Genomic DNA, 26,980 nt, shown 5'->3' on the forward strand with positions numbered 1-26,980 from the left:
TCCATTAGCTCTGACGATGCTCTGCAGTCAATCTCATGCGCTCGCGTGTAGGGAAGCCACCATGTTGTTGTGATGCGTTAGAAGTGTGCTCATCAGTGAGCAGGACGGCCTTGCGCGTAGGTCTGCTGGAGCTCACGGTATCGCAGCAGCTCCGTGGGGCTCACGGATGGCGTGACCGAGCGAAGGGCCTCCATGAAGTGGCGCTGCTCGACCGACACCGGCCCCGTGGTGGTCACCTCGTCGCCAGGCGATGGCAAAGAGGACGAAGCTGACGTGGACGTGGACGTGCCGGTAGAAGACGAAGCCTCCGTGGAAGCCGAAGAGGACAGGAGGATGCGTTCTCGAATGGCCGATTGTAGAGCCTCGGAGCACACAGCGTAGAAGTCGGCACCTGTGGTGGTGCACACGAAGGCGATGAAGATGGAGGTGTGTGAGTGAATGGTGTGCACATGAAAAGCTGGATGCACTGACACTTCGGTGGACCGGACGGTACCGGTGAGGTTCAGCGGGCAGGCCTGGACGACCTCCTCGAGACGGACCGACGGCGCCAGCCGGAACTTGCGCGTGAGGGCCTTCACAATGTGGAGCTGCTGCGCGTGGTCCTCGGGCACGCCCAGATACAGCAGTCGATCAAAGCGACCTGCAACCACCACGCCACCAGGGTGGTCAGTGGGTGCGTACACGAAAGCCGCACAGTGCGCGTGCGGGGTGGTGTGCGTCGAAAGCTTTACCTGGCCGAAGCAGGGCGGGCTCGAGCAGGTCGGGTCTGTTGGTGGCGCCAATCACGAACACGTCGGCCGACTTGTGGATGCCGTCCAGCTCGGTGAGCAGCTGGGACACGATCCTGTCCATCACGCCTGAACCCCCCCCCCAATCAACGCACATAACCCACACACAGGCCGCGCCCGGAAGTCAGCACGCAGCGTATCAACCATCAAAGAGCGGCGGGTGGACCTCCAGAATCTGCGCCCGCGCCTCGAGCCGGAGCGAGAGAGTCGAGCTCGTCGAAGAAGATAACGCACGGCCGCGCGTCCCTCGCGCGCTGGAAGGTGTCCCGCACGTTCTTCTCGCTCTCACCGATGTACCTGCCGCGGCAGCGACACACGCGTGGGTGAGAACTCGCATAATAAAAATAATTCATAACGAGGGGTGCCTTCATCGGCGTACATGTTGATCAGTTCGGGACCCTTGACGCTCATGAAGTTGAGGCTGCACTCGGTGGCGACCGCCTTGGCGACCAGCGTCTTGCCCGTGCCCGGAGGGCCGTACAGCAGCAGACCGGACCTGTGTGGGTGTGGCACGGGAAGCCGAACGTTGACGATATCGCAGGGGCACGCAGTGAGTGTCTCTCTCCTCCTACGATGGTGGTGGGTGATGCTGAGGCGCGTGACGCACCTCTTGCGTAGGTCGCCAGAAAAGAGGTCGGGTCGGTTGAGCGGGAGCTGGATGGTGTCGAGAATCTCGCGCTTCACATGCGCCAAGCCGCCGACGTCTTCCCACTATACATGAAGCGTGTCAGCTCGGTGATTCAACCCTACGCGGAGGGCGTGGCGGTTTGTACTGGACTGGGCCATTACCTGAATGTTGGGGATGTTGGGTGCGGAGATGTTGGACGCCCTGTGCGAGGAGACCTTGTCGATGCCCGCCTCGATGTCCTCGGCCGTGACCACCACGCCCGCCGCACAAACCGCCTCCCGTCGCTGCGCCTCCCACCGCGAATCCTGGGCGATGACGCCACACTGGTGAGTGACCTGATCAGGTGTGCACCTTGTTTGCTTTGACGCGGATACCTGGTCAGTCCCGCGTACGGCCCGAGCGAGGGCCGTCGCAGCGGCGTGGGCATGCAACGACCGCAACTCGCGCCCCACGAAGGACGCCGTCTTGCGCGCCACATCGGGCAGCTCGACGTCAGGCGCGAGCGGCGTGCGGGCGAACAGCCGCGTCAACTGGCGCAAACGCACTTCCACGCCTTGATGGGGGGGGGGTGAGTGAGGGTGAGCACCGGCGCTGGTTCGGGGCGCTGGGGTGGTACCGGGAGTTGGTAGGTTGATCTCGTGGCGGAAGATGGCGCGGATGGGCGCGGGAATGTCGTCTATCTGCTCGGCCGTGCCCAGGAGGGCCACCTTGCCGCCCTTGCCGTCGCAGTACTCATTGGCCAGGGCCGCCAACTCCTTCGCGACACTGCCTGCGGGTGTGCGACGAGTTAGAGTGTGAGCTCTTAAGAGGGCGCATGACGAGGAATCTGCAAAGCGGCGGCGGCGTACCGGCTACATCGGTGTGGGACGGACCCGAGGAGCGGAGGGCGTGGAGCGAGCGGATGAGGAGAAGCGACGGGTGGCAGGCCCAGGCCTCCCGGAAGGCCTTGGTAAGGCCCGACACCACCTCGGACAGCGGGCCATCCCGCGCCAGATCGTAGAGGTCCACCTGCCAGGTGTGACATACGTGTTGGCATCATTACTGCTCACAGATAGGGCCGGCAGTGGTGCTTTTCCGGGTATAGAGCGTACCGTGACGAGGTGGATGCCGAGCTTGGTTGACAAGTAGCGCGCGAGCGTGAACTTGCCGTTGGCCGGAGGTCCGTAGACCACGATCGAGCAGCCGAGGTCCATGTTCACCGCCGGCCCTTCCAAGCACGCTTGCATCACATCCTCGACCTGTTATTGGTCCAGCATGCGCAACAAGGCCAAGGTGAACTTCACATACCACACACCACCACACACACACACACACACACCGCACCTCTTCCCACCCTTCGCCCTGTTGGGCCTCGGGGTCCTTGTCGTCGGGCAGAAGGTACGACGAAGCGAGCGGCGGGAAGGCGGAGTTGACGACTCCCTCCTGCACCAGCGTGGTCTCCTCCTGGCTCACGCGGAAGAACGACGCGGTGCCCTCGGGGAGTACTCGGGTGACCTTGAAGTAGACGACGCCGCCCTCGCGGTTATCATGGTCGCCGCTGGTTTCGTCTTCTTCTTCATCGTCGTCGTCTTCGTCGGCGTCGTGGTCTTCATCGTCGTTGGCGTCGCCGCCCTTGTGTGTCAAGAAGGGGTAGCGGGGCGGAGGCAGGACCACCGGAATGAGGTCGCCCAGCGCCAGCAGACGCGGCGACCGGAAGAAACGTCGAAGCGGGCCCGCGTAGTCGGCCGCCAACGACGCTGCCGGCGACCGAACCAAAGATATGTGCACCGCTCGGGCCTGCCAGTACAAATCAGTGATTGCGTGAGTCGCCGTCGTGCCGTACCGCAACGTGTGCGCGGTGGTGCATGTGCGTGTGCGTACCTCGGTCCATCCCGCGCAATGTTCCCGGACAGTGACCGACTCGCCGTGTGTGATGCCCAGGTTGTAGGCCAAAATTGGCGATAGGTAGAGCCGTTCGTTGGCCCATTCCTGGCCCGACGGCAACGCGTAGGCGCGGGCCAGCCGTTCGCGATTCGACTCGGCCGAGCTCAGAACCACCTGTTTGTACGGCCCGGCCAATCAAAGTACTCAATCACCAGACAATTGGGCGGCAATACCATGACTACATTCATGGGGTGGCGGACCAACGTACCGTGCTGCCGGAAAAGAGGTGAAGCTGGCGCAACGTGAATAGACTGAGGCCGACTTCGGTCATCTCGTCCCTCCACGAAGGCGCTGACAGCAGCAACAGGTTAGACCCAAGACACGCGGCCCCTGCAGTGGAGAGAGACGCGCTTGTGTACCTGGTTCAAGCGTGGTCAATGGTCGGGACAAGAAAGAGGTCTCCAGCACGGCCGGCTTGAGGTCGTCGCTGCTGCTGCGGTCGAGCTCGGCCGACGAGACGTTGGAGCTGAGCAGCGATCGGCACGATGGCAAAATGAAGGACGAGAGCAAGAGCGGCGATTCCGGCGACCGCTTTGGTCGCTGCTGGGCGGCCGATGAGTTGTCGACATGTTGCGCGTCTGGCCGAAAAGAAGGAAGAGGAGCGGAGGCGGCCACGGATGGGGTGGTCTTCTTCGCAGTCGGAGGTAGAATGACGATGAGTGTGCGCGTCGCGTCCAAGACGCCCTGCAGCAGCGGCCGAGTGTCGGCAATGGTGTATTCCTCCCACGTGGGGCCGGCTGATCCATCAACTCCGTCGTCTTCGTCGTCGTCGTCAGATTCGCTTTGGTCTCTTTCCTCGTCTTCTCCTTCGTCGGTTTCCAATTTAGCCTTGCCCTTTCCCTTCTTTCCTTTCCCCTTGCGAGCGCTCTTGTCCGCCAGCGAGATCTCGCTCCGCACCCGCAACACGGAACCTCGCACGGCCACGGGCAGCCCGGCACCAGCTTCCCACAGCCGGTTGCGCCAGAGCTTCTCTGTTGTTTTGTTTTGTTTGGCGTGAGCGTGTGCGTGTGTGTGCGTGTGCGGAAACAATAGCACGCACCTCTCTTGGTGGCAAAGCGGTAGGCGCGCTGTGTACGCGCAACCAGGACTGCCCGGTTGAGAGTGAGCGCTTGCTTCGCGAGCGGCTTGAGCTGAACGCGATCGCCCGATGCGAGGTGGTGCTCCTCGGCAAAGAAGCGCGACACACGCAGCACGCCGGCGTCCGATTCGCCTGCACTGCTCCCTTCCGCCGTGCCGTTGGCAACTGCGCCTTCTAGCTGGGCGACGTTGTCTTGATCGCCTTCCGACTCATCGCTCCTGCCGTTGGGAAGCTGTGGGCCGTCGCGGTTGCCATTGCTGTGCCGCCGGTGGCACACCACGCCAGCAGCCTCACAATCGGGCAGCGCTGCGGCAAGCACTACCAGCTCTCCGCGGCCGACCGCACTGCTTGCAGCATGAGTGCCAAACGGCGCCCTTGTGGGCGTCAGTGAGGGACGTCTCCCGCTCGGGTCGGTGCCAGCGCTGGGGCTTGCCTGCGGCAGCCGAGCAATCGCCACCACGACCGGCGACCCTGCACAACGTAAAGAAAAGACACAAAAATGAGGAAAAGGTAGTGTAACATAAAGATGTCACAATGAAAAAAATACTAATATAGTACAATTAAAAAAATAGTTTCTTGCGCAAAGATGAGGGAACACAATCTTACCCACATCGTCACGAAAATTTGGACGTTGAGAAGGTTGAAGTACGTCCTCCGGAGCGAGCACGCACGCTGGGTGAAGGCGATGCAGAAGCTCCTCACCCCCGCCGTCCACCTCCACAACAAGCGGCTGCGCCCAGCCTGCTCCGTGCACGCAGGCCATGTTGGTGGCTATTTATTTCTTCATCTTTTTCTTTTCTCTTTTTGCATTTCCACCCGGTAAATTTTGAGGGAATTAAAATCGGTAAAAAATGATTGGCAGGCAAGACGCCAGCCCCGCATTGGTCACTTCGCCGCGTGTCGTTATCACTTAATGCCATTTTCCCAGCACAAAATGAGCATGCTGGCTGCACATGAAGCAGGCCATGACCTGAAGGTCTGGTACCCCACCCAAGCTCGGCTGTGGTGGGTCACCACGTCACCAAGCCCACCGTTCCACAGAGCTTGTGACACATTCCCCACAAATTCTTAAGCCACGAAATTCCCCTTTATTCGCCCACTCCCCACGCACGCTGTGACGTCACCGCATTGTCGACATATATTCTATTTTGAGGCCAGAAAGATATTTCCACCGCCTTGCGTGTGGCGTTCCCCTTTTCCAGCAACAGGCCAACAGCTCGATCCCCCCAAACCCTGCTGCATCCTCATTCCACTTCCAGCCAAATCGAAGAGCTCTGCCCCCCCTTCGAATCTGCACATCAACCATCCCATCATCGGTTGAGGTAAATAGAAGTAGAACAGCACCACCTCTAGGCCATGCAATTCTCGTGGGCTGAATCATCAGCGATGGATGGAGAAAGTGAGGTGAAGGGAGGTGACTTCACCACCTACGAGAACCTCTATGGAAACGAGCTCCAGCTGTTCGAGTCCTTCTTCAACGGCAATCTCAACGAGCTCGATTACCTGAGCGATCTGTCGCTTCCTGCCGGATCCGAATCGCATATCTCTGCGGAGCCCATCGATCTGCCGTTCGTCAAGAACGAGCCCTCGTCGCCTGAATCGTTCGCGACCGAGAGCACCACACCCAGCTCGCCCGGCGAGAGTTCTGGCCCCTCGTCGCCCGAGACCCTCTTCCAGCATCACGCGTCGATGATGTCATCGCCGGAGAGCACCATCAACCCCATCTCGCTCACCATGGCCTCTGCCTACCCGATCCAAGATCCGCTCGTCGAGATCAAGAAGCAGGGCGCTAAGCGGGCCAGGTTCGGCAGCGAGGACGAGGACGTTGCTCCCACACCGTTGCCGTCAAGCGGCGGTGCACCCGAGGAGGAACGACATGTGAAGAGGCAGCGCAGGTACGCTTGCAACCAGTTGATCGTTGCAATCCCATTCCGACTAATTTCCAAACGATTGATGTTCTGGCCATTACATGTATGTCTCATTCTCAGCTCGCTCAACAGGCTGATAAAAAATCGCGAAAGCGCTCAGAAGTCCCGGTTGCGAAAGAAGATGTATATTGAAGATCTGGAGACGAAGGTCAAGTCTCTTGCCACGCACAACGACATGCTCCTGCAGGAGAACAACACGCTCAAGGAGGAGATCAACTACCTCACCAAGTTCATCAACAAGACGCCCGGTCTCGCCGAGGAGATTGCCCAGAGCCGCCCTAAGGGCACCGCTCCTATCCGAAACGTCAAGGCTGCCGGCGTGTGCCTCCTCATCGTCCTCTTCTCGTTCGGCCTCTTTTTCAACAACGTTCAGCAGTTCGGCGACAACGGCCCCGCGCTCCCCTTCGAGGGTGGCGCGAGAGAGCCTGTTCCCGAAGTCCTTCCGTTCGGCGGTGAGAGACGGTACGTGCCATCACCCGCTAACTTGCTTTGGCTGTTTTGTTTTGTTTTGTGTTTTCCCCCAATTACCCTCCATGCTTTGGCTGTCGGTCGCTTATCACCCACCACTCCAGGTATGGTCGCATGTTGAAGTCGTTCAAGGACGCTGTGCCCTCCCTGGCCAGCGAGACCGAGGAGGTTGGTGGCGACCTTACGCAGGTGAGCTGAGGACCCTCCTTCTTAGCTGCATTTTGTGCTCAGAACCGATGTTCACCACTTTTCCTCCTCCACAGATCTTTCCCAAGAGGCGTCTGCCTCCTGTGGACATGGGATCCCTGGACTCCGTCATCCAGAGGAACAAGAAGGTCGGAACCGGCCTCTCTCCCTACAAGAAGATCAAGCTCGAGGAGGACGCGATGGACGTGGTGGACCCGTCCTGTATGGAGGAGCTAGAGAAAGGCTTCATCTCCGTTCCCCAGCTCCCCGCGTGTGAGGACGGCCTCCTTCCTGACTCGTACGAGCTCGCCAGCGCCAGCCCGCGCAACGACACTGGCGCCGAGACCACCGGTCACACCGACAACTAGGCGCGCGTGCAACCACTACGTGCCCCCTTCGCCGGTCCCCGCCCTGAGTGGTACCGGCCGACATAATACACTTCATCGGTCTATGTATGTCTTCTCTTTCTCTGCGTCTTCGATCATTCCTCGATCATCATTCCTCCCTCTATCGCTCCTTCTGTATTAATTTATTCTGTCCAAAACACATAACACACTTTTTTTTATCAACCCCTGCCCTTCGTGCGTCATCAAGTGTGGTGCGCCACTTCAACTTCAACAGGCAGTTCGACAGGCAGCGATGTCGAATAAATCAATCAATGCACACGCGTGTGGTGGGCTTCCCCTGCCTCACCAGCCGGAGTTGGTGGGGAATGCGAGTGGGGCGGGAATTCGCAGGCCAGCGACGAAACCAAACAGGTCTGGGGTCAGGCAGGACTGTTGTTTGGCGTCGAGGAGGAAAGCAACGTGGCACTACTGCGTGCCCCTCCCCCCCAGCTCTAATCGTTCTGGGCTCCTCGACAGCTCCTTCCACGCCAACAGAAGGAAGGATGGAACTCGCGCTGAAATGTAAGATGGGGCGCGCAGGCAAGACATCGAATCGTTTTCTTTCCTTCTCTCCCCACATCCTCTTCACATTTCTGTTCGCCCTGAGCCTATGCGCAAGTGGAGCGCTCGCCCGAGAGGAAACAGTCAAAGCCTTCCTCATCCCGCACAGCCACTGCGATCCCGGATGGCTGGAGACTTATGAGGTGCCCTCCTTCATCCGCGATTTCTTCAGCAACGTTTGCCAATTTATATTTAAAAAATTGGTTTAAATTGGGCAGGGTTACCACTCTCACTTCGTGGAGCGCATCTTGACGGAAGTGATGAACTCTCTGTCGCGGAGCCCGGACCGTCGATTTGTGTGGGCAGAGATGTACGTCGCACTTCCCGCGCTTTACTTACCGCCCCCTGAGTCTGGCTGCCGCACGTGCACTCTCCCGCGCTCCGCACTCGCGCCTCACGAGTTGATGGTCGTGCCCGTATGCAGTTCGTTCTTCAGCCGCTGGTTCGACACCAAGAGTGTCACCGTGAAGCAGCAAGTGAAGAAGTTCGTGGAAAATGGACAGCTCGAGTTTGTTGAAGGTTCTCCATTCTATGTGCACACGTAGCATCTGGCTGCAGCTCTTACCTCTCCGTGATGCCCTCCTCATCGACAGGCGGATGGGTCCAACCCGACGAAGCCAACACGAACTTCGACATTCTGGTCAATCAGTTGACCGAGGGCCACGACTACCTTTTGAAGAACTTTGGTGTCCGCCCACGATTCGCCTGGCAAGTACGGTTGCCTCCATCCACTGTGCTTGGCCAGTTCTCGCAGTTTTTTCGCTTTGTGCCGGGAACTCAAACTCATACGATGGCGGGGCTGGTTTCAATTCAATTCGTCGCAGATCGATCCATTCGGTCATTCCTCGCTGACGCCCACCCTCGCTGCGGCAGTCGGGTTTGACGCCCTCGTGATCAACCGAATCCATCACAATCTCAAGGTACGCCCTGACCACTTGCATACAGGCTTTTACGATGGGCTCGAGCAGCCGCTGAGCGATAACTTTACGCCTCTTCTCCGCAGTCCTACTTCAAGCAGACACGACACATGGAGTTTGTGTGGCAGGGATCGCCTTCGCTGGGTGAGGAGAGTGAGATATTCACGCACGTGCTTCACACGCACTACAGCGCACCGCAAGGTTTCGACTTTGAAGAGGGCAACGTTTCGCCAGTGGGAAGCAATGCCCAGCAAAGAGCAGCTCAGTTGGCCAAGGAGCTCAAGGTCTCTTCTTCTTCTTCTTCTTCTTCTTCTTCACCCACACCACCTTGAATCATCGCTGATGAGTTACCTTGTGCAGAATCGGGCGGAGGCATACCGCACACCGAATCTCCTGGTCACCTTTGGCGACGACTTCAAGTTCCAGAGGGCCGAGCACCAGTTCTCCAACATGGACCTCCTGATTGGTGCAACCCCCCCTTTGCATCACCTCCTGCTCCCTGTCCTCAACGCGCTAAACGCCCTTCATGTCTCCGCCTTCTTTGCAGGTGAGATCAACAAGGGCAACTATGGTGTCAAGATCCAGTATGCCACGCTCTCCGAGGTAAGCTCATGGCCATTCAAAACAATTGTTGTCAATGCACAAGCTCATCACGCACGGTGCGACAGTACTTCGATGCGGTCTTTGCGGCCAAGAAGGACTTCCCGCTCTACAAGGGCGATTTCTTCCCCTACGCCGATAACTCGGATTCCTATTGGACGGTACGCAGCCCGCACCCCCCGAGCTAAGGGCTCTCCGCCTCGGCACCCGTAGAGTGACACATGCTGTGCATGACGTTATGTCGCATGTGGATTTTGATAGGGTTACTACACCACTCGCCCGAAGCTGAAGGGCCTGACTCGACAGGCGACCTCCATTCTCCACTCTGCCGAGGTACGTGGACGCTCATGGCTCCAGCCTCGCCCTAGCCGAGCGCCTCGCACCGACTCACGCACCGCTCTCTTGACTGCGACCAGACCGCGTACGCTCTCGGTCGCGCGCAAGACTTTTCCAAGCACATCCCCACGGCATGGGATAGACACTACACGAACATCCTCCAGGGGAGACGAGTACGTCAGCCGCCTGCCCTACCAGATTGACCCGGCCAACATGTACTGTACGGCGCTGCTGATGTCCTTCTCTTTTTGCCAGGATACGGCGCTGGTCCAACACCACGACGGCATCACGGGAACGGCGAAGCCGTTTGTCGCCGACGACTACACGAATCGGTTGAACAGGGCAGTCGACATCTCGCATGAGGTGCGCGTTCTACTTTGGCACCCACGACACACGACTCGTTCCGTTATTTGTGTGCACCTCGCCCGCGCCCTGTCCGCTAGTGCGCTCTAACCATCAATCGCCAACCAGACCATTGCGGAGATGACCAAGCACCTGCTGTACAACGAGCAACAGGATGCAAACAGTCTGGCCGTGCTCAAAGACATCGAGTTTGGCGTGTTTGACGCTCAGGACCGTCTGTTTACCCTCAAGGTACCCTTCTTCACCCTTCCCAGTGCGAGCTGGCCCGTCTCAGCTCAGATGGTTGATATCGACGCATTCATGGTGTCTCGTACAGGCCGGGGACGAATATCCTCTTGTGTACCACAACGGTCTGGGCTGGACGCGATACCAGTACGTTCAAGTGAAGGTCTCCACCGCGAAGCCGCTGACGCTCCGCGTTTTCGACGCCGATGGGAGCGCCGTGCCTGTGCAGACCTCGCCGCTTAACACCAAAGCCGAAAAGTATGCTGCACTCCTACGACGTGTGATCAGGGCCGTACGTTGTGCTAAGCCAAGCTTTTGTACGACAATGTGTTGTCGCGAATCTAGGTCCGGCTCGGTGTTTTTCCTCAACTTCATGGCCGAGGTGCCTCCGCTCGGTGTGTCGACCTACTTCGTGCGCGTTGTCGACAGCACGACTGTGCCCGAGGCCCCGCGCCAGCATCAGGCGCACTTCTATGGTCGCGGTATGGTCACTTTCTCACTTCTTTGGTCCACCACGCAGGTTCCCTCGCTCACGATCATTCGTTCTCTCACATTTAACAACCACCACAGAGGAGCTCGCAGGCGACGTTTCAAACCTGAAAATCGAGAATGAATTCTTGAAGGTGACGCTGAGCCCCCAGACTGGACTTCCGGACAAGCTCTTCAACAAGGTCACGGGCCAGGAAATCGCGCTCCACCAAAAAGTATGCTGTCAGCTTCATACGTGTGTGCGGTGTGTGGTCTGTGTGCGGTTCTGTCGAGGTGGTGTATTGCTGCTTACAGTCCTCCGCCCATGCAGTACGCCGAGTATCAAACCTCGAGAAGCGGAGCCTACATCTTCCGTCCCGCTGGTTTGACCGAACTCTCGTTGGACGTGAAGGTGAGCATCGCCACTGGAGAGCTGATGTCGGAGATTGCGATCACCCTCAGTGCCTCACGCAAACTGGTACCGCATATCCCCCATCAATCGTTCGTTTTTGTGTTGCGTTCGTGCTCTCGCTCACGCGTACAATCGGACGACCTGTTCGTAGACGCTTCGTCTCTACACCGCCCCGCAAGACCCGCTTTCGCACCCGGAAGTGGGCGGCGTACTGTTCACCTCGCACCTGATCGACGCGCCAGGAAATAGGGAGGTGGTCGTCCGGTACGCACACGCGCGCCACCCTCAGTTCACTCCTCCCCACCTTCTTACCCCTAATCAACCCCGGCAGCTACAAGACGGACATCCCCACGGATGATACCTTCTACACCGATAACGGTATCGAGCTGCAGAAGAGGTACGCGCAACGACTGCATCACCAACTCGCGCCCCAAAAGCAAAGTTTCACACTGATCGTGAAACAATGGGCTGTACTGTGCATCAGGTCGCGAAACACCAACGAGGCCCGATCTCGCGCTCACATCGAGTCTTCGCGCGCCGGTGCGCAGGAGACTCAGTACTACCCTTCCATTTCCATCGCCATGTTGCGCCACATCTCCCAGGACCTTCAGTTCACCGTACGGCTCCCTCCTCTTCGAAAGCCAAGCCCATATCTTGCTCGCTGGCCGCTGGCTCATGTGGTGGTCGTGATCGTTCTGTAGGTGATATCGAGCCAGTCGATGGGCACCACCTCCTACGTTGACGGTGGATTGGAGCTCATGCTCCACCGGCATCTTTCGCAGGACGACGGCCGAGGCCTGGGCGAAGGGTACACGCCAAAGCGCTTGGCTTTCTCTGGCTCGTCCCAGGGCATGCCCTCTGCGCCTCACTCTCACCATTCCGTGCCATGACACACTAGTGTGCGCGACCACAACGTGGTGACGATACAGCAGTGGCTGATGCTGGGCCACACCGAGGACGCCGAACTCCACCGCCGCCGGCTTTCGCTGCAGCAGGACCACCCGCTCACGCCCGTCACCATCACCAAGGCGCCCGAGACCTTTGTGTGGTCCGACCATTTTGTCAACTCCTACACTCCCCTCTCAGGTGCCCCTCCCCCCCGCAAGTTCAGTCTCGGTTGAGTCACCGCCGCCCGTGTGCTCATCTCTTCTTGGTCGTACGCAGCGAGTCTGCCGGCCAATGTGCACCTGCTTTCGCTGAAGGCCAGGGACGCCGTGTCCTCTGAGGTTGTCCTTCGACTCATCCATATTGCCGAGGTACTGTCTACTCCCTCTTTGCCCCCTCCCTCCCGCCAAGACGTGTTATGGTGCTGATTACTTCCCCCCCCCCCGCACCACAGGGAACTGAGGCGATCGCGGCGCCGACGGAAGTCTTGCCGCGTAACTTCCAGTCCGAGGTGACGGTACAGCTGGGCAAACTGTTCAGCTCGACCGAGGACGGCTGGGCGATCGAACACCCCCGGCCGCGTTCCCTCACTCTCAATTACGGCACGCAACCTCCTCCGCGCACTCCCACGTCGCCTGCCTTCTCTAACTCTCGACCGCGTATGCAGAAGCGGATGAGGTGGACCAGCGGGTTCGCTACGATGCGTCGCTGGGCATGCTCAGTATGAAAATCGACTTCAACCGACTGGGCCGGGGCGGCAACCAAAACACCGGTACTCCTCCTCAGCCGCCCTCTGGTCCTTGCGTTGGTGCTTCTTCTGTTTTGACACGTCATCACGTCGTGCAGATGAAGAGGGTGTCTTCCTGTCGCAAGCGGCACTGGACAAGATCGAGCAGGCGAAGGCTGCCAGCCGGCGAACGCTGTCCATTGCCGACGATGACTACGACGCAGAAGAAGGCGACGCCGAGCATGTGCTCGATGATCACCAAATTGTCTACGAGCGCGATGTGAAGCAGCGCGGAGCCAAGCGTCGCGTCTTCGATCCGGCCTCTGTGTCCACCGAGGCCAGCCAGCGCAAGCTGTTGGCCGTCGGCGCGAACGTTGACCCGCTCACCATGCTGCTTCGACCGCTCCAGATGAAGTCGCTTCTCCTCCTGCTTGAGAAGAAGGGCACCAAGGTACAGCTCTACTCAACTCCTCTCTCTCTCTCTCTCTGTGTGTGTGTGTGTGTGTGTGTCGTGAGTGTGTGTGTGTGTGTGTGCGCGCGCGCACCGCATATGCGCGTTTAATTTTCTCCCTGCCGGCTCTTTAGGCCATCATCGAACCTGAAGTCGACGAGGGGCCAGGGCAAGAAGAAGAAAAGAATTCGGAGGAGGAAGCACAGAAGCTAAAGGAACAGGCCGAAGCTGAGGCAGAAAGGAGGAAGCTACAGAAAGAGGAGGAGGAGGAGGAGGAAGAGGAAGCGAGGGAGAAAGAACAAGCCAAGCTGAAGGCGAAGCAGAAGATGCAGCGCGAGGAAGAGGAGCGACAACAGCGTCAGATGGAGGAGCTACGCCTGGAAAAACAGCGCCAAGATGAACAAAGGCGCAAGGCGCAGCTTGAGAAGGAGCAGGAGCAGGAGAAGACCGAGAATAACCGAAAGGCCGAAACGGACAGGAGAGCAGAGGTAACCAACTTACCACGCACGCACGCACGCACGCACATCACTCATCACTGACTTCCTGTTTATTGCTGTGCCACAGGCCTCTTTCCCAGCAGCCTCTCGCTCGCAAGCGGACTTGATGGCCGAAGAGCAGCGCTTCCTCTCGTCGGGTCTCGAGGGCGAGCGCATGATGCTGATGTTCCTCACCATCGTCATCATCTCCCTCATGGTCGTCACATACCTCGCCTTCCACCGGTACGCGGTCTCACCGCCTTTGTCATCATCATCGTTACCATCATCACCAGCGTCTAACCGACTGACCTGCAGGCGGCATGCTTCGGCCATCATCTCCGTGTCTTCACTCGCAGCGGCTTCCTACCCGTGGTCCAATGGCAACGCGCCGCAATTCAGCAGCGGTGGCGCGGGCGCGTCTAGTCCAGCCTCGGGCAAGGACTTCTATCGACGGGAGATGGATCAGAGGCTGTACAGTAAGATGGTGTGATCATCTACACCCCCCCCTCCACTCTCCTCCTTACCCTCACCCTTCCCTCTTCTCTTCATTTTTTGGTTCGTTCCTATTTATTCTCCCAACTTATTGTTATTATCATGGCTGTGTGGCCATCACCTACCTGTGTGCTGGTGTGAGCAATTGGCATAACACATAGGGGCAACACTTCTACCATGGTGGGCACACTTGGGCTCTTCTCCTTCTTCTTCATGTTGTTGTTGGCTCAAGGGGCGGCACGTGCGTACCCGATCGGCGCATTCCTGGTCCGGAGTTGCAGTCTCGGGTGATTAGCTGTCACCAGTGGGGCATTTGCGCCGGCCGTCAAATTGGCGAATTGGCAACGCGAAACTCTTGGCGGCGAGGACCACGTAAGATCGTGACTAATCTTGTTGCGGTGGCCGCATCCTCTGCTGGATCGCAGTGCTTCTCTTTGACTCTAGGCCCCATCTACTGACCCAAAAGAGGTACGGCCTACCGCCCACTCGAAAATCGATACATCTCGAATGTGGAAGTGGAAGATGGATAAATTGGAGCCAAGAGCTGAAGATGTCGTGTTGTTCTGCAGGCATTGTAGAGAAGGGATGAGGCGAAGGCAAGAAGCGGGGCATGCTCGAGTGGGCAGCGCGCCGTCTCGCCCGGTGGCCAGTCCAACGTGGCAGGGCAAGATGCAGAGGAAATGGCGTAAATTCCTGCTCTCCATCAGGGGCTCCCTTTCGTCGCGACATCTGCTTCTCCAGTTCCTCGTCCAGACCATCAAAGAGATCAAAGCGCGCAAGGTGCCCATCTCCTCTTCTCCTTCTACACTCGCGTGTGGCAAAGCAGGCTGCGTACGCACGCGGTGGGTTTGTGGGCTGATCGTCCTCATGGTGGCGTGGGGTGCAGGTTAACTTTTGTCTGGGCTTCCTGGCTTGCTTCCTCGTGGTGATGGTTGTTGCCTTCATGGTCACCATTCTGGCCAACGCTCCTGTACCTATGCTTCTTCTTTCCTCTGTTCTTCTTCAGCACACGAGACTTGTGGTGCTGCCGTCTCGCGAGCGGCTGCTGACCACCAGGCCTCGGCGTGGTGTCGCTCCGTGTGCCATGCGCGTAGGTGATCTTCCTGCGGCTGGCCGAGCTCACCCAGGGAGAGACGGACGTGATTCTGAGTGCTGGGGACTGGAGCGGTTATGGCGCACTCAATTACACCCTCATCAGGTACCACATGTTAAATGTGCTGATTAATCAACGACCAGGACTCATGTAAAACGTTTGTGCATCACACAGTGGTATGCTCAAGGAGGACACAACCACCTCGTACAACTCTCCTCGGTATCAGGGCGAAACGTTTCGTACGTGCCCATTCAATCGCATCTCCATAAAACCTGACGGCTCACACACACACACACACACCACACATGCGCGTGCTGCTCAGTGTACACACAAAAGCGCTGCGCGGCCGGGTTAGATCCCAACGACTCGACCTGGAAGTACCTGGGCACCAACACCACCTACGAATGTCCTGATGACGCCGACACGTGCAGCGACGCCGACAAGATCTGGTGCTACGAGCAGGCGCCCGGCAAGTGCTTCCAGGTACTTGCTCCAGCCAATCGCCATTGGGGCGTGTGCGGTGATGTGTGCGTGTGCGTGTGCGGTTGATGGATGATTAATGAACTAATGTTAATTGCTGTTGGCAGGATCTATGCGGCACGTCAGCGTTCCAGGCGAAGCTCTACGTCGTGGATTCGGCCAAAGAGAAGCGGATCGGCATCGGCCGAGAGTGGACCCTGGGTTCCATTCAGGAGGGCAAGGTCTTCATGATCAGTGACATCGCCGCCGCCGTACGTCCGCTCGCCATTCATTCATCATCTTTGTACAGCACAGTCCCGCGCGGGCGCTTACCTGAGGTCCTCGTCTTTCCATCCCTTGCCCTGTACTAGATGGGACTCAAAGAGGGCAGCGTGTTCTACATGCACATCAACATGAGCAACTACATGCCCGGCGTCTACGAGCACGTCGTGCTTCCGCACCTGCCCGCCAACGCCACGTACGTCCGTTTTGAAACCACCGTCACACTCTTCAGCTTCGTCTCACCCGCTTGGTTCTCTACGTTTTGGCCCTTCAAAAGCGTGAAGAACAGCAGCGCCGAGGTTCGCTGGGGCTTCTGGAACGGCTTCATTCCTCTTCGTGTTCAAAGTACGCCAATAGCAGCCTCTCACCCATCTAGACCATCAGCTCTGGGCTCACACGAATTGAATTCTTATTTTGTTCTTCTTTGTCAGCCATCTACCGAGACCCGGTGGGGAAGCACCCGTTGGACGAGGAGAACGTGATCATCATGGAATACGCCCATTTCCTACCCTATATCACGCGATACCTGCACCCGAAGCTGCCCGAGCCTGTGAGCCAGGAGTTCAAGCAAATCAACCTCTACGACTTCGCGCAGCAGGTGGTCATCAACCTCCCACCGCCACGCATTCAATTCTACCTCCAGAGCGACTACGACAAGATCCAGAGGGCTGGTAGGTGCATCGCACACGCACACGCACCACCGCCCACGCCCACACATATACCTAATCGAGCTCTGTGTAGTGGTGGAGTTCTCGGCGCGCATTGTGTACAAGCTGGGCTTTAGCGAGCTCCTGACGGACATGCCGGTCACGGACTCGCTCAACGTCACCCAGTACTTTTCGCTGTTCCTGGGCCTCATTCTCAACGTGGTGATCCTCATCCTGCTGCTGCTCTCGACCATGCTCATCTACTCGCTGCTCATGGTGAACGTCGAGACCCGCACTTTCGAGATGGGCGTCTACCGCCTGGTCGGTGCCACCCGGTACGCACACACACGCACACACGCCACACGCACGCGCACGCACTCATTCTTGTCATTCCTTCGCTCTTTCTGCAGTGGCGGGATTGTGCAGCTGTTGCTGATGCAGGCCTTCTCCTACGCCGTTCCCTCGTGGGTCTGCGGCCTGCTGTTCTCCGAGGGTAGCTCTCTCTCCCCTTCCCCTCTTCAAACGAGCTCCTTTCTCGTTGTGGCCAAGCTTGTAGTCGGTTGTTGTTACTGTATTACTGATTGTCGCGTGTTTTTCCGTTTTTGTACTCTATAGCCCTCATGATGGGCGTGTCGGTGTGGTTCAAGGAGCAAACGGGCGTGCCCATGGAGCCAGTCCTCACGCCGTTGGCGGTCTTTATAGCCACGCTCCTCGGTACGCCACGCCACTCGCGCCTCCTCTTTCCCCTTTTTTTCTCGCTATGAAACGCTCACCCTGCCTTCATTCAGGCATCTTCGTGCCCGTTGTGTCCGCCATCTTCCCCATTCGCCATGCACTGGGGCAAAACCTGCACGACTCTCTCGACACCAAGCGCCAAAAGGGTGCGTGACCAGGCTGTGTGCCTGCCGTTGCAGCGTTCACTAACACTGGTCTCGCAACGCAACGCAACGCAACAGTGCAAGCGGTGTCGGTTGACTTGGAGCGTTCCGAGGACAAGAGCTTCTCGTGGTCGCTGATGATCATCGGCCTGTCGCTGTCCGGCTTTGGCTTCGCCGTCTACTACGTCGTGCCGCTCTCCCTGCTCACCATGGACCTCACCCTTCTACTCAACATCTTCTTCTTCATCCTCATCGGTACCCCCTCTTCGTGTTGCGTGTGTGCGGTGTGTGCGGTGTGTGCGGTGTGTGCGGTGTGTGCGGTGGCATTTAACCTAAAGGTGCAAAACAGGAATGTTGATGGGCCTGGTGCTGCTGTCGCTTAACCTTGAGCCGCTGCTGGAGCGACTGCTGGTGAACGGCCTCCTCTTCTGGGAAAAGGCCACCATCCGCGCGATGGTCATCAAGAACCTGGTGGCCCACCGCAAGCGCAACACCAAGACGACCATCATGTACGCCCTGTCGCTGGGGTTCATCATCTTCATCATGGTTTCGTACAACAACCTGCTCGACGGCTTCGCCTACCAGCGCGAGCAGAGCAGCGGCGTCTACCTCAAGGTCATGGCGCGCGGCACTGTCGACAAGCCCAAGACGCCGCTCGACTGGCGCCACCACATCCGCAACGTCCAGGGCCTGGAGGACTACCTGCGCAACCACACCCACATAATCAAGGACCATTCGTGGGTCACGCACCACTACAACGACGCCTGGCAAGACCACGGCGGTCCGGTCCTGGAAAATCTGGGCAGGTTCGTGCGCACACACCACACACGATCACGCACGCACGCACACACACCACACCACACCAGACGCACGCACGCACACCTCACGCTCAACCACAAATGGAATGTTGTTTTTTTGTGGTGAACAGGTCGGTCTCCGATACGAATCAGATGCAAGGCGTTGCGCCCAACTTCATGGATGTGCTGTTCAACGGGTTCTTGATCCTCAACGAAGGTATGAGCGCAGTGCTTTAACCCTTCTTCTTCTTCTTCTTCTTCTTCTTCTTCTATTCCTCAACGCGCACTCGTTTAATTCTGGACGACCGTAGGCTCGGAGTACAACGGTCTGGACATGAGCCTTAGCGAGCAGCTCTACACGCCGGACGGATCAAGCCGCGCCTGGGTCGGCACCCGCTACAAGGACTTCATCGGTACCACACATACAACACACACACACCACAGGCACACACACACACACACCACACACACACACTCTCATCACTGCCATCGGTTCTGGTGTCCATGTTCACAGGCCTGCGCAACACCGAGGGGCGGTTCATGTGGCGCTTCTCCGGCCAGACTGGCGGGCCGGCGGACGACAGCGCAGGAAGCGGCGGAACCGACGGCGGCGCCACCGGAGGCAATGCGGGTGGTGGCGGCAACGCTAACCCGGGCTTCGTGTACGTTCCCACTACTTCTCGCTCTCTTGCTTGTACCGCCCGCATTCCTCACGCATTCCTCAACTCAACCTGGCTTAGTACGGCGAGCCCTCGTCGCCCGTACGAGGATCGGGTGGTGATGCGCCCTTTGGCCTTCTTCGACGCGGCGCCCTTCTTCCGCTTCTCCAAGTTTAACTCCAGATACCAGCACACCGCCGTCTCCTTCACCACCTGGCTGCGCCAGTCTGAGTGTACACTTACACTTCCCTCTCTCCCGTTGTTTATATTTATGTTTCCACATTTATATTTTTGATATATTGATTTATATTTTATATTTATATCATTTTATTTTATTAATTTTGGGTGGGTTGGCAGGGACCACACAATCGATCTTCTCGGTTGACGATCTCCCGTGGAGCGAGCTGCTGTTCAAAATCGACCAGGACGACGCAGAAGACAAAGCGAAGCGAGAACAGATCAAGAGCGACGTCAACAAGCTCATCAAGGTTCTCTTATTGTTTCCCTTCTTCTTCTTCTATGGCGACGCTTACCCATCCCCGATCGCACGGCAGGGCCAAGAGGGTGTCTACATCTACGACCTGAGCGGGAGCAGCAACCCCATTCAGAAGGCCGACAATCTCCTCACGGCGTTCTTCGGCTTCACCACGGCCGTGGCCATGCTCATCGCCTCCTTCTCTCTCGTGTCCTCCATGTACACCAACATCTACGAACAGACCAAGGAGATCGGTTCGACCCCCCCCCTCTCTGCGTGTCGTGTGCGTGTGCGGTTGTGCATGTGTGCGAGTTGCTCACATGGATGTGTTTGCGCACACACGCAGGTGTGGTACGTGCTATCGGCATGCGTCAGAACTGGCTCAAGCGAATCTACATGTACGAGGCCTTCATCCTCGTTCTGTCGTCGTCCCTGCTCGGCATTATCATCGGTACGCCCCATCGTGTGTGTGTCTGTGTGCGTGTGTGTGTGTGTGTGTGTCGTGCGTGCGTGCGTGTGTATGTGTGTCGTGCTTACGCACGTTTTTTGTGGACGTGCAGGAAGTGCTGTGGGGTACACGTTGCTGCTGCAAAGGATTCTGTTCACGCAGCTGGCGCTGCCGTTCCGCTTCCCGTGGCAGATCCTGATCATCGTCTTCACCTGTTCGCTCATCTTCGCCTTCGTCTCCTCCTTCGGACCCATCACGACCGTCATGAAGCGGTCCATCGTCCAGATCCTTCGCTATTAGCAGCCCTCGCTCGGCCTTCGTTCTCTTGTTCGTGTACAAACCGTGGTTGCCCTTTCTTCTTTCTTCTTTCTTTTCAAAATGAAGAGGAGGGGTTGAGCGAGGCGGCCCTGTCTCGCGTTCGCTCTTTGGTGGCGCCCTTGCTCTTGCCCCGCGCCTTGGCCGCCGGTCGCAGATTGCGCTCTATGTTGGAGCCGTGGTCCGGGCACTGGAACAGCGTGCCCTTCTTCTCGGCGTTGTCCTGCCTCACCACCAGCACACCTGGCGATCGCACGGACGGGAGTGCATTGGTCAGACATTGCTCGATCTATCTCGCAGGCGAGAGCAGTGGGTGGTGGCGGACGTGCCATAGCTCTGCTTGTCCTCCTCGCTCATGGCCTCGATGTAGTCCCAGGCCGCGACGTCGCTGTAGACTTCGGCGCTGTGTCCCTGCTTGGTGAAGAAGCACAGCCACTGCTCTGCCACGTTGCCCCGCTCGTCGGCCAGGTACGCCCAGTCGCTCTCGGGCAGCACCTCCATCACCTCGTCACGGCTCAGCTCCACCATACTCGGCCCTAGGTCATGATCGAGAACGCGTCAATGGTGATGCTGACGTAGCTACACCACATGTGGTGAACGTCGAAGCCACACGGAGGCGGGAATGGTACGGATCTTGTGAAGGAAGGCCGGTCGCTTGTCGCGCGGCTCGGGGTCGGGTCCTCCCGCACAGGCGGAGGTGCCCTTGGGGGTGTCGAAGTACTGCGGTGCCTTGTCGCGCGGGTCCTTCTTCTTTTCGCCCTTGTTCTGCTTCAGGCTCTTCAGGCTCTTCAGCAAGTCCCATCGTCCGCGCTTGTTCAGCGACACCGTGATCCCTCCGGCTGTACCTTGTACAAAATACAAGAAATAAATTACAATAAAAATAAACACTTATACAAATACTGAAAATAAATCACAATAAAATAAACAGCAGGTTGTCGCGCTATGCGGGCTTGGCGGTACGGTGTTGGCGGTGAGGGGGGAAGATATCGATCTCGCTCCCGGGCACCTGCTCATGGGCGCATTTTGGGCAGTAGTGCACGGTTCCTGCCGTCCTCTTACCCCTTATTACCGTCTTCACTCGCATTCTTTTTTGTTCTCTTGGCGTCTTCTCTCTTGTTTGTTTTTTTGTGCGCATTTCCCTTTTATGGGTTTATTATCATTTCCGTGAAGGTCTGCTCGCGCAAATATTTTCTCGAGCGACACAAGGTGAGAAGAGCGATGTGGTTGGTCTGGGGTGGGGTCAGGTCAGTCGAATCGAGTGTGTCGCCCTTGTGAGGCGCCTCGCATCGTGGCGCCGCCGCCACTCGGAGGCTGCGGGTGGTGGGACTTGAATCGCTTTCCGCCATCGCCCGAAGGGGCGCCACGACCACGCCCGCCACGCCCTCCACGATCGCCGCCGCCGCGACCACCACCGCGCCAGCTGCCGCCCCTTCCATCGCCACCGCGACCGCCGCGACCACCGCCGCGGCCTCCGCGCCCGCCTCGCCCGCCGCCGATCGCCTCCTCGAAGCGTCGCTTCTGGCCCCCTAGCGGCGGTCCACCAGACCTTCCCGCCTCCGGTCGTACGCCCTTCGGAAGCGAATTGACGTCGCGCGCCAGCACGCAGTCCGGCAGCAGACCGCCCGCCTTCTTCTTTTCCTCTTCCTCCTCATCTTCTTCGTCTTCGTCTTCGCTTTCGCTTTCGTTCTTCTTCTTCTTCGTTTTCGTTTTCGTGTTCTTGCTGGCCTTGCGCTGTCGCTGGACCTGGGCTTGCCACCACTGCACGACGCGCTGGTGGTGCCGGCCGAAGTGGAAGTACCAGAAGGTGACGAAGGGCGACGTGCGGTTGCCCAGGGCCGACGAGTGGGCCTGACGCTTGGAGCGCAGGCCGGCCGGAGTCCAGTAGACGTAGCGCTTGCGCGGGCACAGGAAGGCCATCTCGCCCAGCCGCGGGTGGCGCTCGACCGCGCGCGCGTAGTAGTCCTTGCCGCACACGTAGGCCGGCATGAGCAGCGCAAAGGCGCGGTCCTTGGCCAGCGCCTCGCGCGCCACAAAGTCGAGCAGCCGCGGGATGTGGTCGCCCGAGTAGGCCGGGTTGGTGAGCAGCACGTCGAAGGCCGGCGTGCGGCCGGCCTCGGCCGCGGCGTAGAAGTCCTCGCACCGGTTGTAAACGTCGGCGAAGCCCAGCTTGCCCAGGTGTCGCACCACCGCGCCCGTGCAGTAGTACGGATCGTAGATCTTCAGCGACGCTCGCGCTTCTTTATCATCCACTTCTTCTTCACTCTCTTCTTCTTCATCTTCATCATCACCGTCTTCGTCTTCTTCTTCATCAGCAGCGCTGGTCTTGGTGGTGGATTGGGGTCGTCGGAGACAGGCGGCGTACTGGGCGAGGAGCGGGGCAATGTCGGCGAAGCACTCGGCGCCGGTCTCGCAGTGGTCCTCCTCGTCGGTGGCGAACGGGTGGCGAATGTCCTCCACGGAGGCGTGGCGCGCGGCGATGGTCTGGCGGTCGGCCTCGACGATGGCCTTGCGCTCGGCCTTGGGCATGGTGGCCCACCGCCGCTTGAGGTCGGCGTCGTAGGCCGGGTGGGTCGGGTTGAGCCGGTCCGAGAGCGTAGCGTCGCCTGTGTCAGCCATTCTCCTCCCTACCTCCGTGCCCCCCCCCAACGCATTGTGAGGCGAAGGAGATCGAAATCGGAAAAATCACCGCACGAAGAAAATAAAATCTTGGAAGCAGATAGTTGATCACGCGAAGACGGCAGAAGGAGCAGATGCGTACCACACTTAACCGGCACTTGCAATCGATGAACAATTGGTGGGGCTGATTTTACCGAAATATTCCAAAAAGTTTGCGTGCTTGTTTGATTTTGTTTATTTTTGTGCGCACCGTTCAACAGCCCTCGCCAGTGGTTCGTTCATGATCGACCTCGCCGTTAGCGACAGCCATTGGTCCGAGAAGAGCTGCTTCTCTCGATTCGCCGGCGGAGGTCCCAGCGGGCGGCGGACCGAAATGGGCCAGAACACAGTCGTCAATCTGTCGAGCCGGGGGCGGGCCACCAGTGAGTCCTCAATCGAAGAGGCTCGGGCTCCAGGCGGGCGACCTCGGTGTCGACTGCGCGCGGCATCGCACCACCATCACCACCGAGATCAGCGGCGATTTTTATCGACCCGACACCGGCGGTGCGCAGAGAGGTGGCGGCGCGAAGAAAATGTGCGCCAAGGGCGAAGTTCCCGGAAGAGAACAGGAGGAGGAAGCGCAACAGAGAGGAGGAGGCCAGTATTACCACGGGATCGAGGATGAAGGAGCACATGTACCAGGTCTATTCGACCAAGAACATCCGGGGGATGGCCGAGCTGGGCACGGCAGATCCAAGCACGACCGCGGTCGACGGTTCGAGCCCGCCGGGACATTTGCCAGTTCCAGATAGTGTGGTGCCATCCCCAAGGCTCTTCTTCTCTGACGCCACAGATCAGGTGGTGAGGGAAGGTGTGTTGGTGAGGTGGGGAGCAACTGAGGAGGAGCACAAGAAGATGCGCACGACCAGCCTCCTGGAGGTGTTTGACGAGAGCGAGTATAAGAACGAATGCGACGCCGACACACGCGAGAAGAAGAAAAAGAGCGAAAACGAAGAAGAACTACAGAAGACGCCCGAGGCCGAGGGTTCATCCACGTCCTCCTCGCAGGGGGAGGCAGTGGAGGATATCCAGGCGGAGCTCATCGACGAAGTGAGCGCCCTGACCGCCATCTCGGTACTGGACTTCAGGGACATCTCCTGCGTCCACTTCGGCGCCATGATCCACAAGTCCCTGCGGCTCATCGTCAGCTTCTGCCACCTGGCCGCCCACAGCTGCGACGTCGACGACCCAGCCGACCCGACCGAACGTGAAGCCGGCCACGACCCGAGGCAGGGGAAGGAGGAGGGTGCCGCGTTGCTGTTCGAGCTCATGCAATCGGCCAAGCAGATGCTGAGCGTGGGCATGTCGCTGCTGCAGATCTTCAAGCAGCGGAGGGCGTGGACGGAAGTAGAAGAGCGCAGGCAGAACGCGTACGCGGCCAAGCAACAGGACGGAGTCGACGAGGAACGGCGACGCACCTTCCTCTTCATCCTGCGCAGTGTCATCAACGCGCTCAAGCGGTTCACGGCCTGGCGGCAGGGCCTTCTTCCAGCTGCCGCCCCAGTCGTCGGCCGTGATCAAGTGGTCGAAGAGCGACCGGTAGAGAGCGACGTCCACCTCCTTGGGTCACCGATCGAGGGTAGTGGACACGCAGCGGCGGAGGTCGAGCTCGACGGCGTGGGTCAGCTAGAAGCCGTGATTCGAACCCTTGGCGAAGACGCCGCCAGCGACCATGTGGCCACTGCGGCTGCCGAGCCAAAAAGAAAGTTCGACGAACAGCAAGCGGTGACCGAACTCCTGGACGACCACATCATCACCGGGCTACTGGGCGAGGTGGCGAATCAGGAGGTGCCGCATCTGGCCGAGGAGGTGAGGCGACCGCTGGCCGACGCCCCGGCAGCCGACATGTTGCTCCACCAGGGCCAGGACCTCTGCCGGCTGGTAGACGTGCTGCGCGAGGCCTGCCAGACCGGCGCCGTGCCGTCGTGGCAGGACTTGGCCGGGCTGGTGCTGGTCCTTGTCCGCTCATCGCGCGGCGTGGCCACCGCACTCTCGCAGGGGACGACAACGCGGCGTCGGCTGCTGGCGCTCGAGTGCGCGGTGGTGCGCCTCATGGGTGAGGCGGTGCGCCACGCTCGTGGGATGGCGGGGCTGATGCAGATCGCAGCGGCCGCGGCCCAGCAGCGCCACGAGGACCTGGTCGAGGGCTACCGCGCCGCCGTGCACGAAGTGCGCCACGGTCTGCGTCTGCGGCTGGGCGACCTGCTCTCCGCCGTCGGCCAACTCCTCACCGCCGTCCACCACGAGTTCTCCGCAATTCGGCCCTAGTCTTGCTCCTGCCCGACCAGGGACCAGAGCCAGTCGCACCCTATTGGCTACAAAGCAGGCATTCTTTGCATTCTAGTTCAATTAGCAAAAATTAATGCAACATCATTTCCGTGATGAGGTGTGGGATCAACGCGAACGCACAACTCAACCACCAATATTTTGCGTAACGACAGAACACACGAAGAAAAGAGAGGGTGAGGTGTCGGTGATGACCGAACATAAAAAGGACGATACCAGGCTTCACCTCAACCCGCTGCTGCCGCTCCTGCGCTCGACGCTGGTCCACGGCGGCGAGGGCGCCACCTACAAGCAGGACCTCCTGTCCTGTTCTGGTTCTCACTCCCTCCGCCTCCCGGCCCTCCCATCTTCATCATCTTCATCATCTTCTCCGTCGCCTTCCCCGCCTCCATCTTCGACTTCGTTCTCGTTGCCTTCGTCGCCCCTCAGAAAGAAAGATGAATCCACCGTAGAAGGGCGACGGCGTCAATACACGCTGTTGAGCTCGGCCTCGACCACCTCGGCGCCCTCCGTGTTGTTCGCGTCGTCGACCGCGACGTCTTCGCCGCCGACGCCCGGGTCGGGCCAGGCCGTGCGCGCGCCGGCGTTGAGCCTACGGCTGCTGGGCGGCCTCTCTCCGCTGCCCTCGCCGCGCGTGCGCCGCGCCAGCGACGACAGGAACGACACCACAAAGAACGAAAGCGACAGCGAGGGTAGGAGCCAAAGAGCGAAAGCGAAGGAGGTGAGAATCGTCGAGGGCATCAGCGAGCCGGGCGCCAGCGCCAGCGCCAGCGGAGCCGAGGAGACTGCAGCAGCGGGAAACGATCAAGACGGCGAGGAGCGCAAGGTGCGGGTTCGTCGAGGCAGTTTCTCCAGGACACAACAAGCGCTGCGACAGTCGTTTCGTCACAAACTCCGACCACCCAAGCCGCTGGGCAGCGAGGGCAGCGGGGAGACCGCCACCGTGTCATCATCGATGGCCGTGGCGCCGGTCTTCGCTGACCCCATCCACTCGTTTCACGTCAGGTAAACACATCAATGTCAGGTCACTGTACAACACAACACGTGCATGTTCACACATGTCAGTTGGAACCTGACATTAACAATGTGTTCGCAGTGACAAGCAATTGCTGCACTTGGAGCTGGACGGCGGAGTGCTGTATGTGCTGTCGCAGGACAGAATCCACCTCTACGACACTGAGGTATGCGCGTCATGGTGTGTAGAGAGGTAAACTCTGTGGTGTCCCAACACGCATGTGTGACATGGCGCAGAGTCGGGAGCACATGTACTCGATCGATGCAGTGGCCCGACGCATCGCCGTCTTCGACCACATGCTTTACTACGCCAATCGAACGACCGTCTCTTCCAACGAACGCGATGTCATCGTGGCTTGGAGCACCAAGGTGCGCAGTGAAGTCTCGAATCGCATCTCTTTCAGCCCGATCGCTGACTCATCTAAACATGTTACAAATCAGTTGCGAAAGGTGACGCACATCTTCAAGGGCCATCAGAAATGGATCACTTCGCTCTTTGTCCACGACAAGATGCTCTATAGCGCCGCCACCGACCACACCTGCAGGCAGGGCCTTCCCCCTCAATCCAATTTTGTGTGATTCTGCTAATCTCACGCGGAGTGGCCGGAAAACAGATGCTGGAACGTGGTCCGATGGACGACGCAGGGCTTTACCACCGCACGAACCCAGAGACC

General features: G+C 58.9%; 8 protein-coding genes across 8 annotated transcripts; 5 read left to right on the top strand and 3 right to left on the bottom strand.

Annotated features, from left to right (window-relative positions):
- Positions 1 to 92: 92 nt before the first annotated feature.
- Positions 93 to 5,180, bottom strand: ACA1_068800 (Peroxin 6 (Pex6), putative; the record flags this gene model as incomplete). Its single annotated transcript, XM_004352772.1, has 18 exons — positions 93 to 391; positions 494 to 640; positions 732 to 857; positions 955 to 1,085; positions 1,168 to 1,284; positions 1,396 to 1,499; positions 1,578 to 1,721; positions 1,809 to 1,969; positions 2,033 to 2,185; positions 2,265 to 2,424; positions 2,508 to 2,654; positions 2,740 to 3,192; positions 3,277 to 3,453; positions 3,548 to 3,669; positions 3,699 to 4,310; positions 4,379 to 4,761; positions 4,814 to 4,888; positions 5,089 to 5,180. The coding sequence occupies 18 exons, from the start codon at positions 5,178 to 5,180 to the stop codon at positions 93 to 95; spliced, it is 3,603 nt and encodes a 1,200-aa protein (XP_004352824.1).
- A 593-nt stretch (positions 5,181 to 5,773) lies between these two features.
- On the top strand, positions 5,774 to 7,367 carry ACA1_068810 (bZIP transcription factor domain containing protein; the record flags this gene model as incomplete). Its single annotated transcript, XM_004352773.1, has 4 exons — positions 5,774 to 6,312; positions 6,418 to 6,807; positions 6,918 to 7,002; positions 7,077 to 7,367. The coding sequence occupies 4 exons, from the start codon at positions 5,774 to 5,776 to the stop codon at positions 7,365 to 7,367; spliced, it is 1,305 nt and encodes a 434-aa protein (XP_004352825.1).
- A 545-nt stretch (positions 7,368 to 7,912) lies between these two features.
- ACA1_068820 (glycosyl hydrolases family 38 Nterminal domain containing protein) lies at positions 7,913 to 14,589 on the top strand (the record flags this gene model as incomplete). Its single annotated transcript, XM_004352774.1, has 31 exons — positions 7,913 to 8,122; positions 8,165 to 8,256; positions 8,371 to 8,465; positions 8,540 to 8,658; positions 8,771 to 8,866; positions 8,950 to 9,147; positions 9,224 to 9,329; positions 9,411 to 9,466; positions 9,532 to 9,624; positions 9,725 to 9,796; positions 9,880 to 9,972; positions 10,055 to 10,162; positions 10,271 to 10,393; positions 10,479 to 10,645; positions 10,733 to 10,869; positions 10,958 to 11,091; positions 11,187 to 11,333; positions 11,419 to 11,531; positions 11,599 to 11,664; positions 11,752 to 11,884; positions 11,969 to 12,075; positions 12,166 to 12,353; positions 12,432 to 12,523; positions 12,607 to 12,733; positions 12,820 to 12,924; positions 12,999 to 13,330; positions 13,465 to 13,687; positions 13,727 to 13,818; positions 13,895 to 14,049; positions 14,122 to 14,282; positions 14,531 to 14,589. The coding sequence occupies 31 exons, from the start codon at positions 7,913 to 7,915 to the stop codon at positions 14,587 to 14,589; spliced, it is 3,999 nt and encodes a 1,332-aa protein (XP_004352826.1).
- A 294-nt stretch (positions 14,590 to 14,883) lies between these two features.
- ACA1_068830 (efflux ABC transporter, permease domain containing protein) lies at positions 14,884 to 20,336 on the top strand (the record flags this gene model as incomplete). Its single annotated transcript, XM_004352775.1, has 23 exons — positions 14,884 to 15,078; positions 15,185 to 15,268; positions 15,393 to 15,496; positions 15,566 to 15,630; positions 15,714 to 15,874; positions 15,979 to 16,122; positions 16,222 to 16,328; positions 16,410 to 16,477; positions 16,564 to 16,803; positions 16,874 to 17,114; positions 17,190 to 17,272; positions 17,395 to 17,493; positions 17,568 to 17,660; positions 17,694 to 17,912; positions 18,007 to 18,463; positions 18,586 to 18,671; positions 18,766 to 18,867; positions 18,969 to 19,116; positions 19,195 to 19,346; positions 19,471 to 19,601; positions 19,668 to 19,842; positions 19,935 to 20,039; positions 20,149 to 20,336. 23 exons carry the CDS (start codon positions 14,884 to 14,886, stop codon positions 20,334 to 20,336), a joined length of 3,447 nt encoding a protein of 1,148 aa, XP_004352827.1.
- A 73-nt stretch (positions 20,337 to 20,409) lies between these two features.
- Positions 20,410 to 21,435, bottom strand: ACA1_068840 (uncharacterized protein; the record flags this gene model as incomplete). Its single annotated transcript, XM_004352776.1, has 4 exons — positions 20,410 to 20,574; positions 20,631 to 20,887; positions 20,981 to 21,190; positions 21,312 to 21,435. 4 exons carry the CDS (start codon positions 21,433 to 21,435, stop codon positions 20,410 to 20,412), a joined length of 756 nt encoding a protein of 251 aa, XP_004352828.1.
- Positions 21,436 to 21,596: 161 nt separating this feature from the next.
- ACA1_068850 (uncharacterized protein) lies at positions 21,597 to 22,967 on the bottom strand (the record flags this gene model as incomplete). The annotated part of the gene is made up of 1 exon (XM_004352777.1): positions 21,597 to 22,967. The coding sequence occupies one exon, from the start codon at positions 22,965 to 22,967 to the stop codon at positions 21,597 to 21,599; it is 1,371 nt and encodes a 456-aa protein (XP_004352829.1).
- Positions 22,968 to 23,861: 894 nt separating this feature from the next.
- ACA1_068860 (uncharacterized protein) lies at positions 23,862 to 25,274 on the top strand (the record flags this gene model as incomplete). Its single annotated transcript, XM_004352778.1, has 1 exon — positions 23,862 to 25,274. One exon carries the CDS (start codon positions 23,862 to 23,864, stop codon positions 25,272 to 25,274), a length of 1,413 nt encoding a protein of 470 aa, XP_004352830.1.
- Positions 25,275 to 25,482: 208 nt separating this feature from the next.
- On the top strand, positions 25,483 to 26,885 carry ACA1_068870 (uncharacterized protein; the record flags this gene model as incomplete). The annotated part of the gene is made up of 4 exons (XM_004352779.1): positions 25,483 to 26,297; positions 26,389 to 26,473; positions 26,544 to 26,675; positions 26,748 to 26,885. 4 exons carry the CDS (start codon positions 25,483 to 25,485, stop codon positions 26,883 to 26,885), a joined length of 1,170 nt encoding a protein of 389 aa, XP_004352831.1.
- Positions 26,886 to 26,980: the final 95 nt, after the last annotated feature.

The sequence above is a fragment of the Acanthamoeba castellanii genome (assembly GCF_000313135.1).
Source record: "Acanthamoeba castellanii str. Neff unplaced genomic scaffold scf7180000084603, whole genome shotgun sequence".
Classification (NCBI taxonomy): Eukaryota; Discosea; order Longamoebia; family Acanthamoebidae; genus Acanthamoeba; species Acanthamoeba castellanii.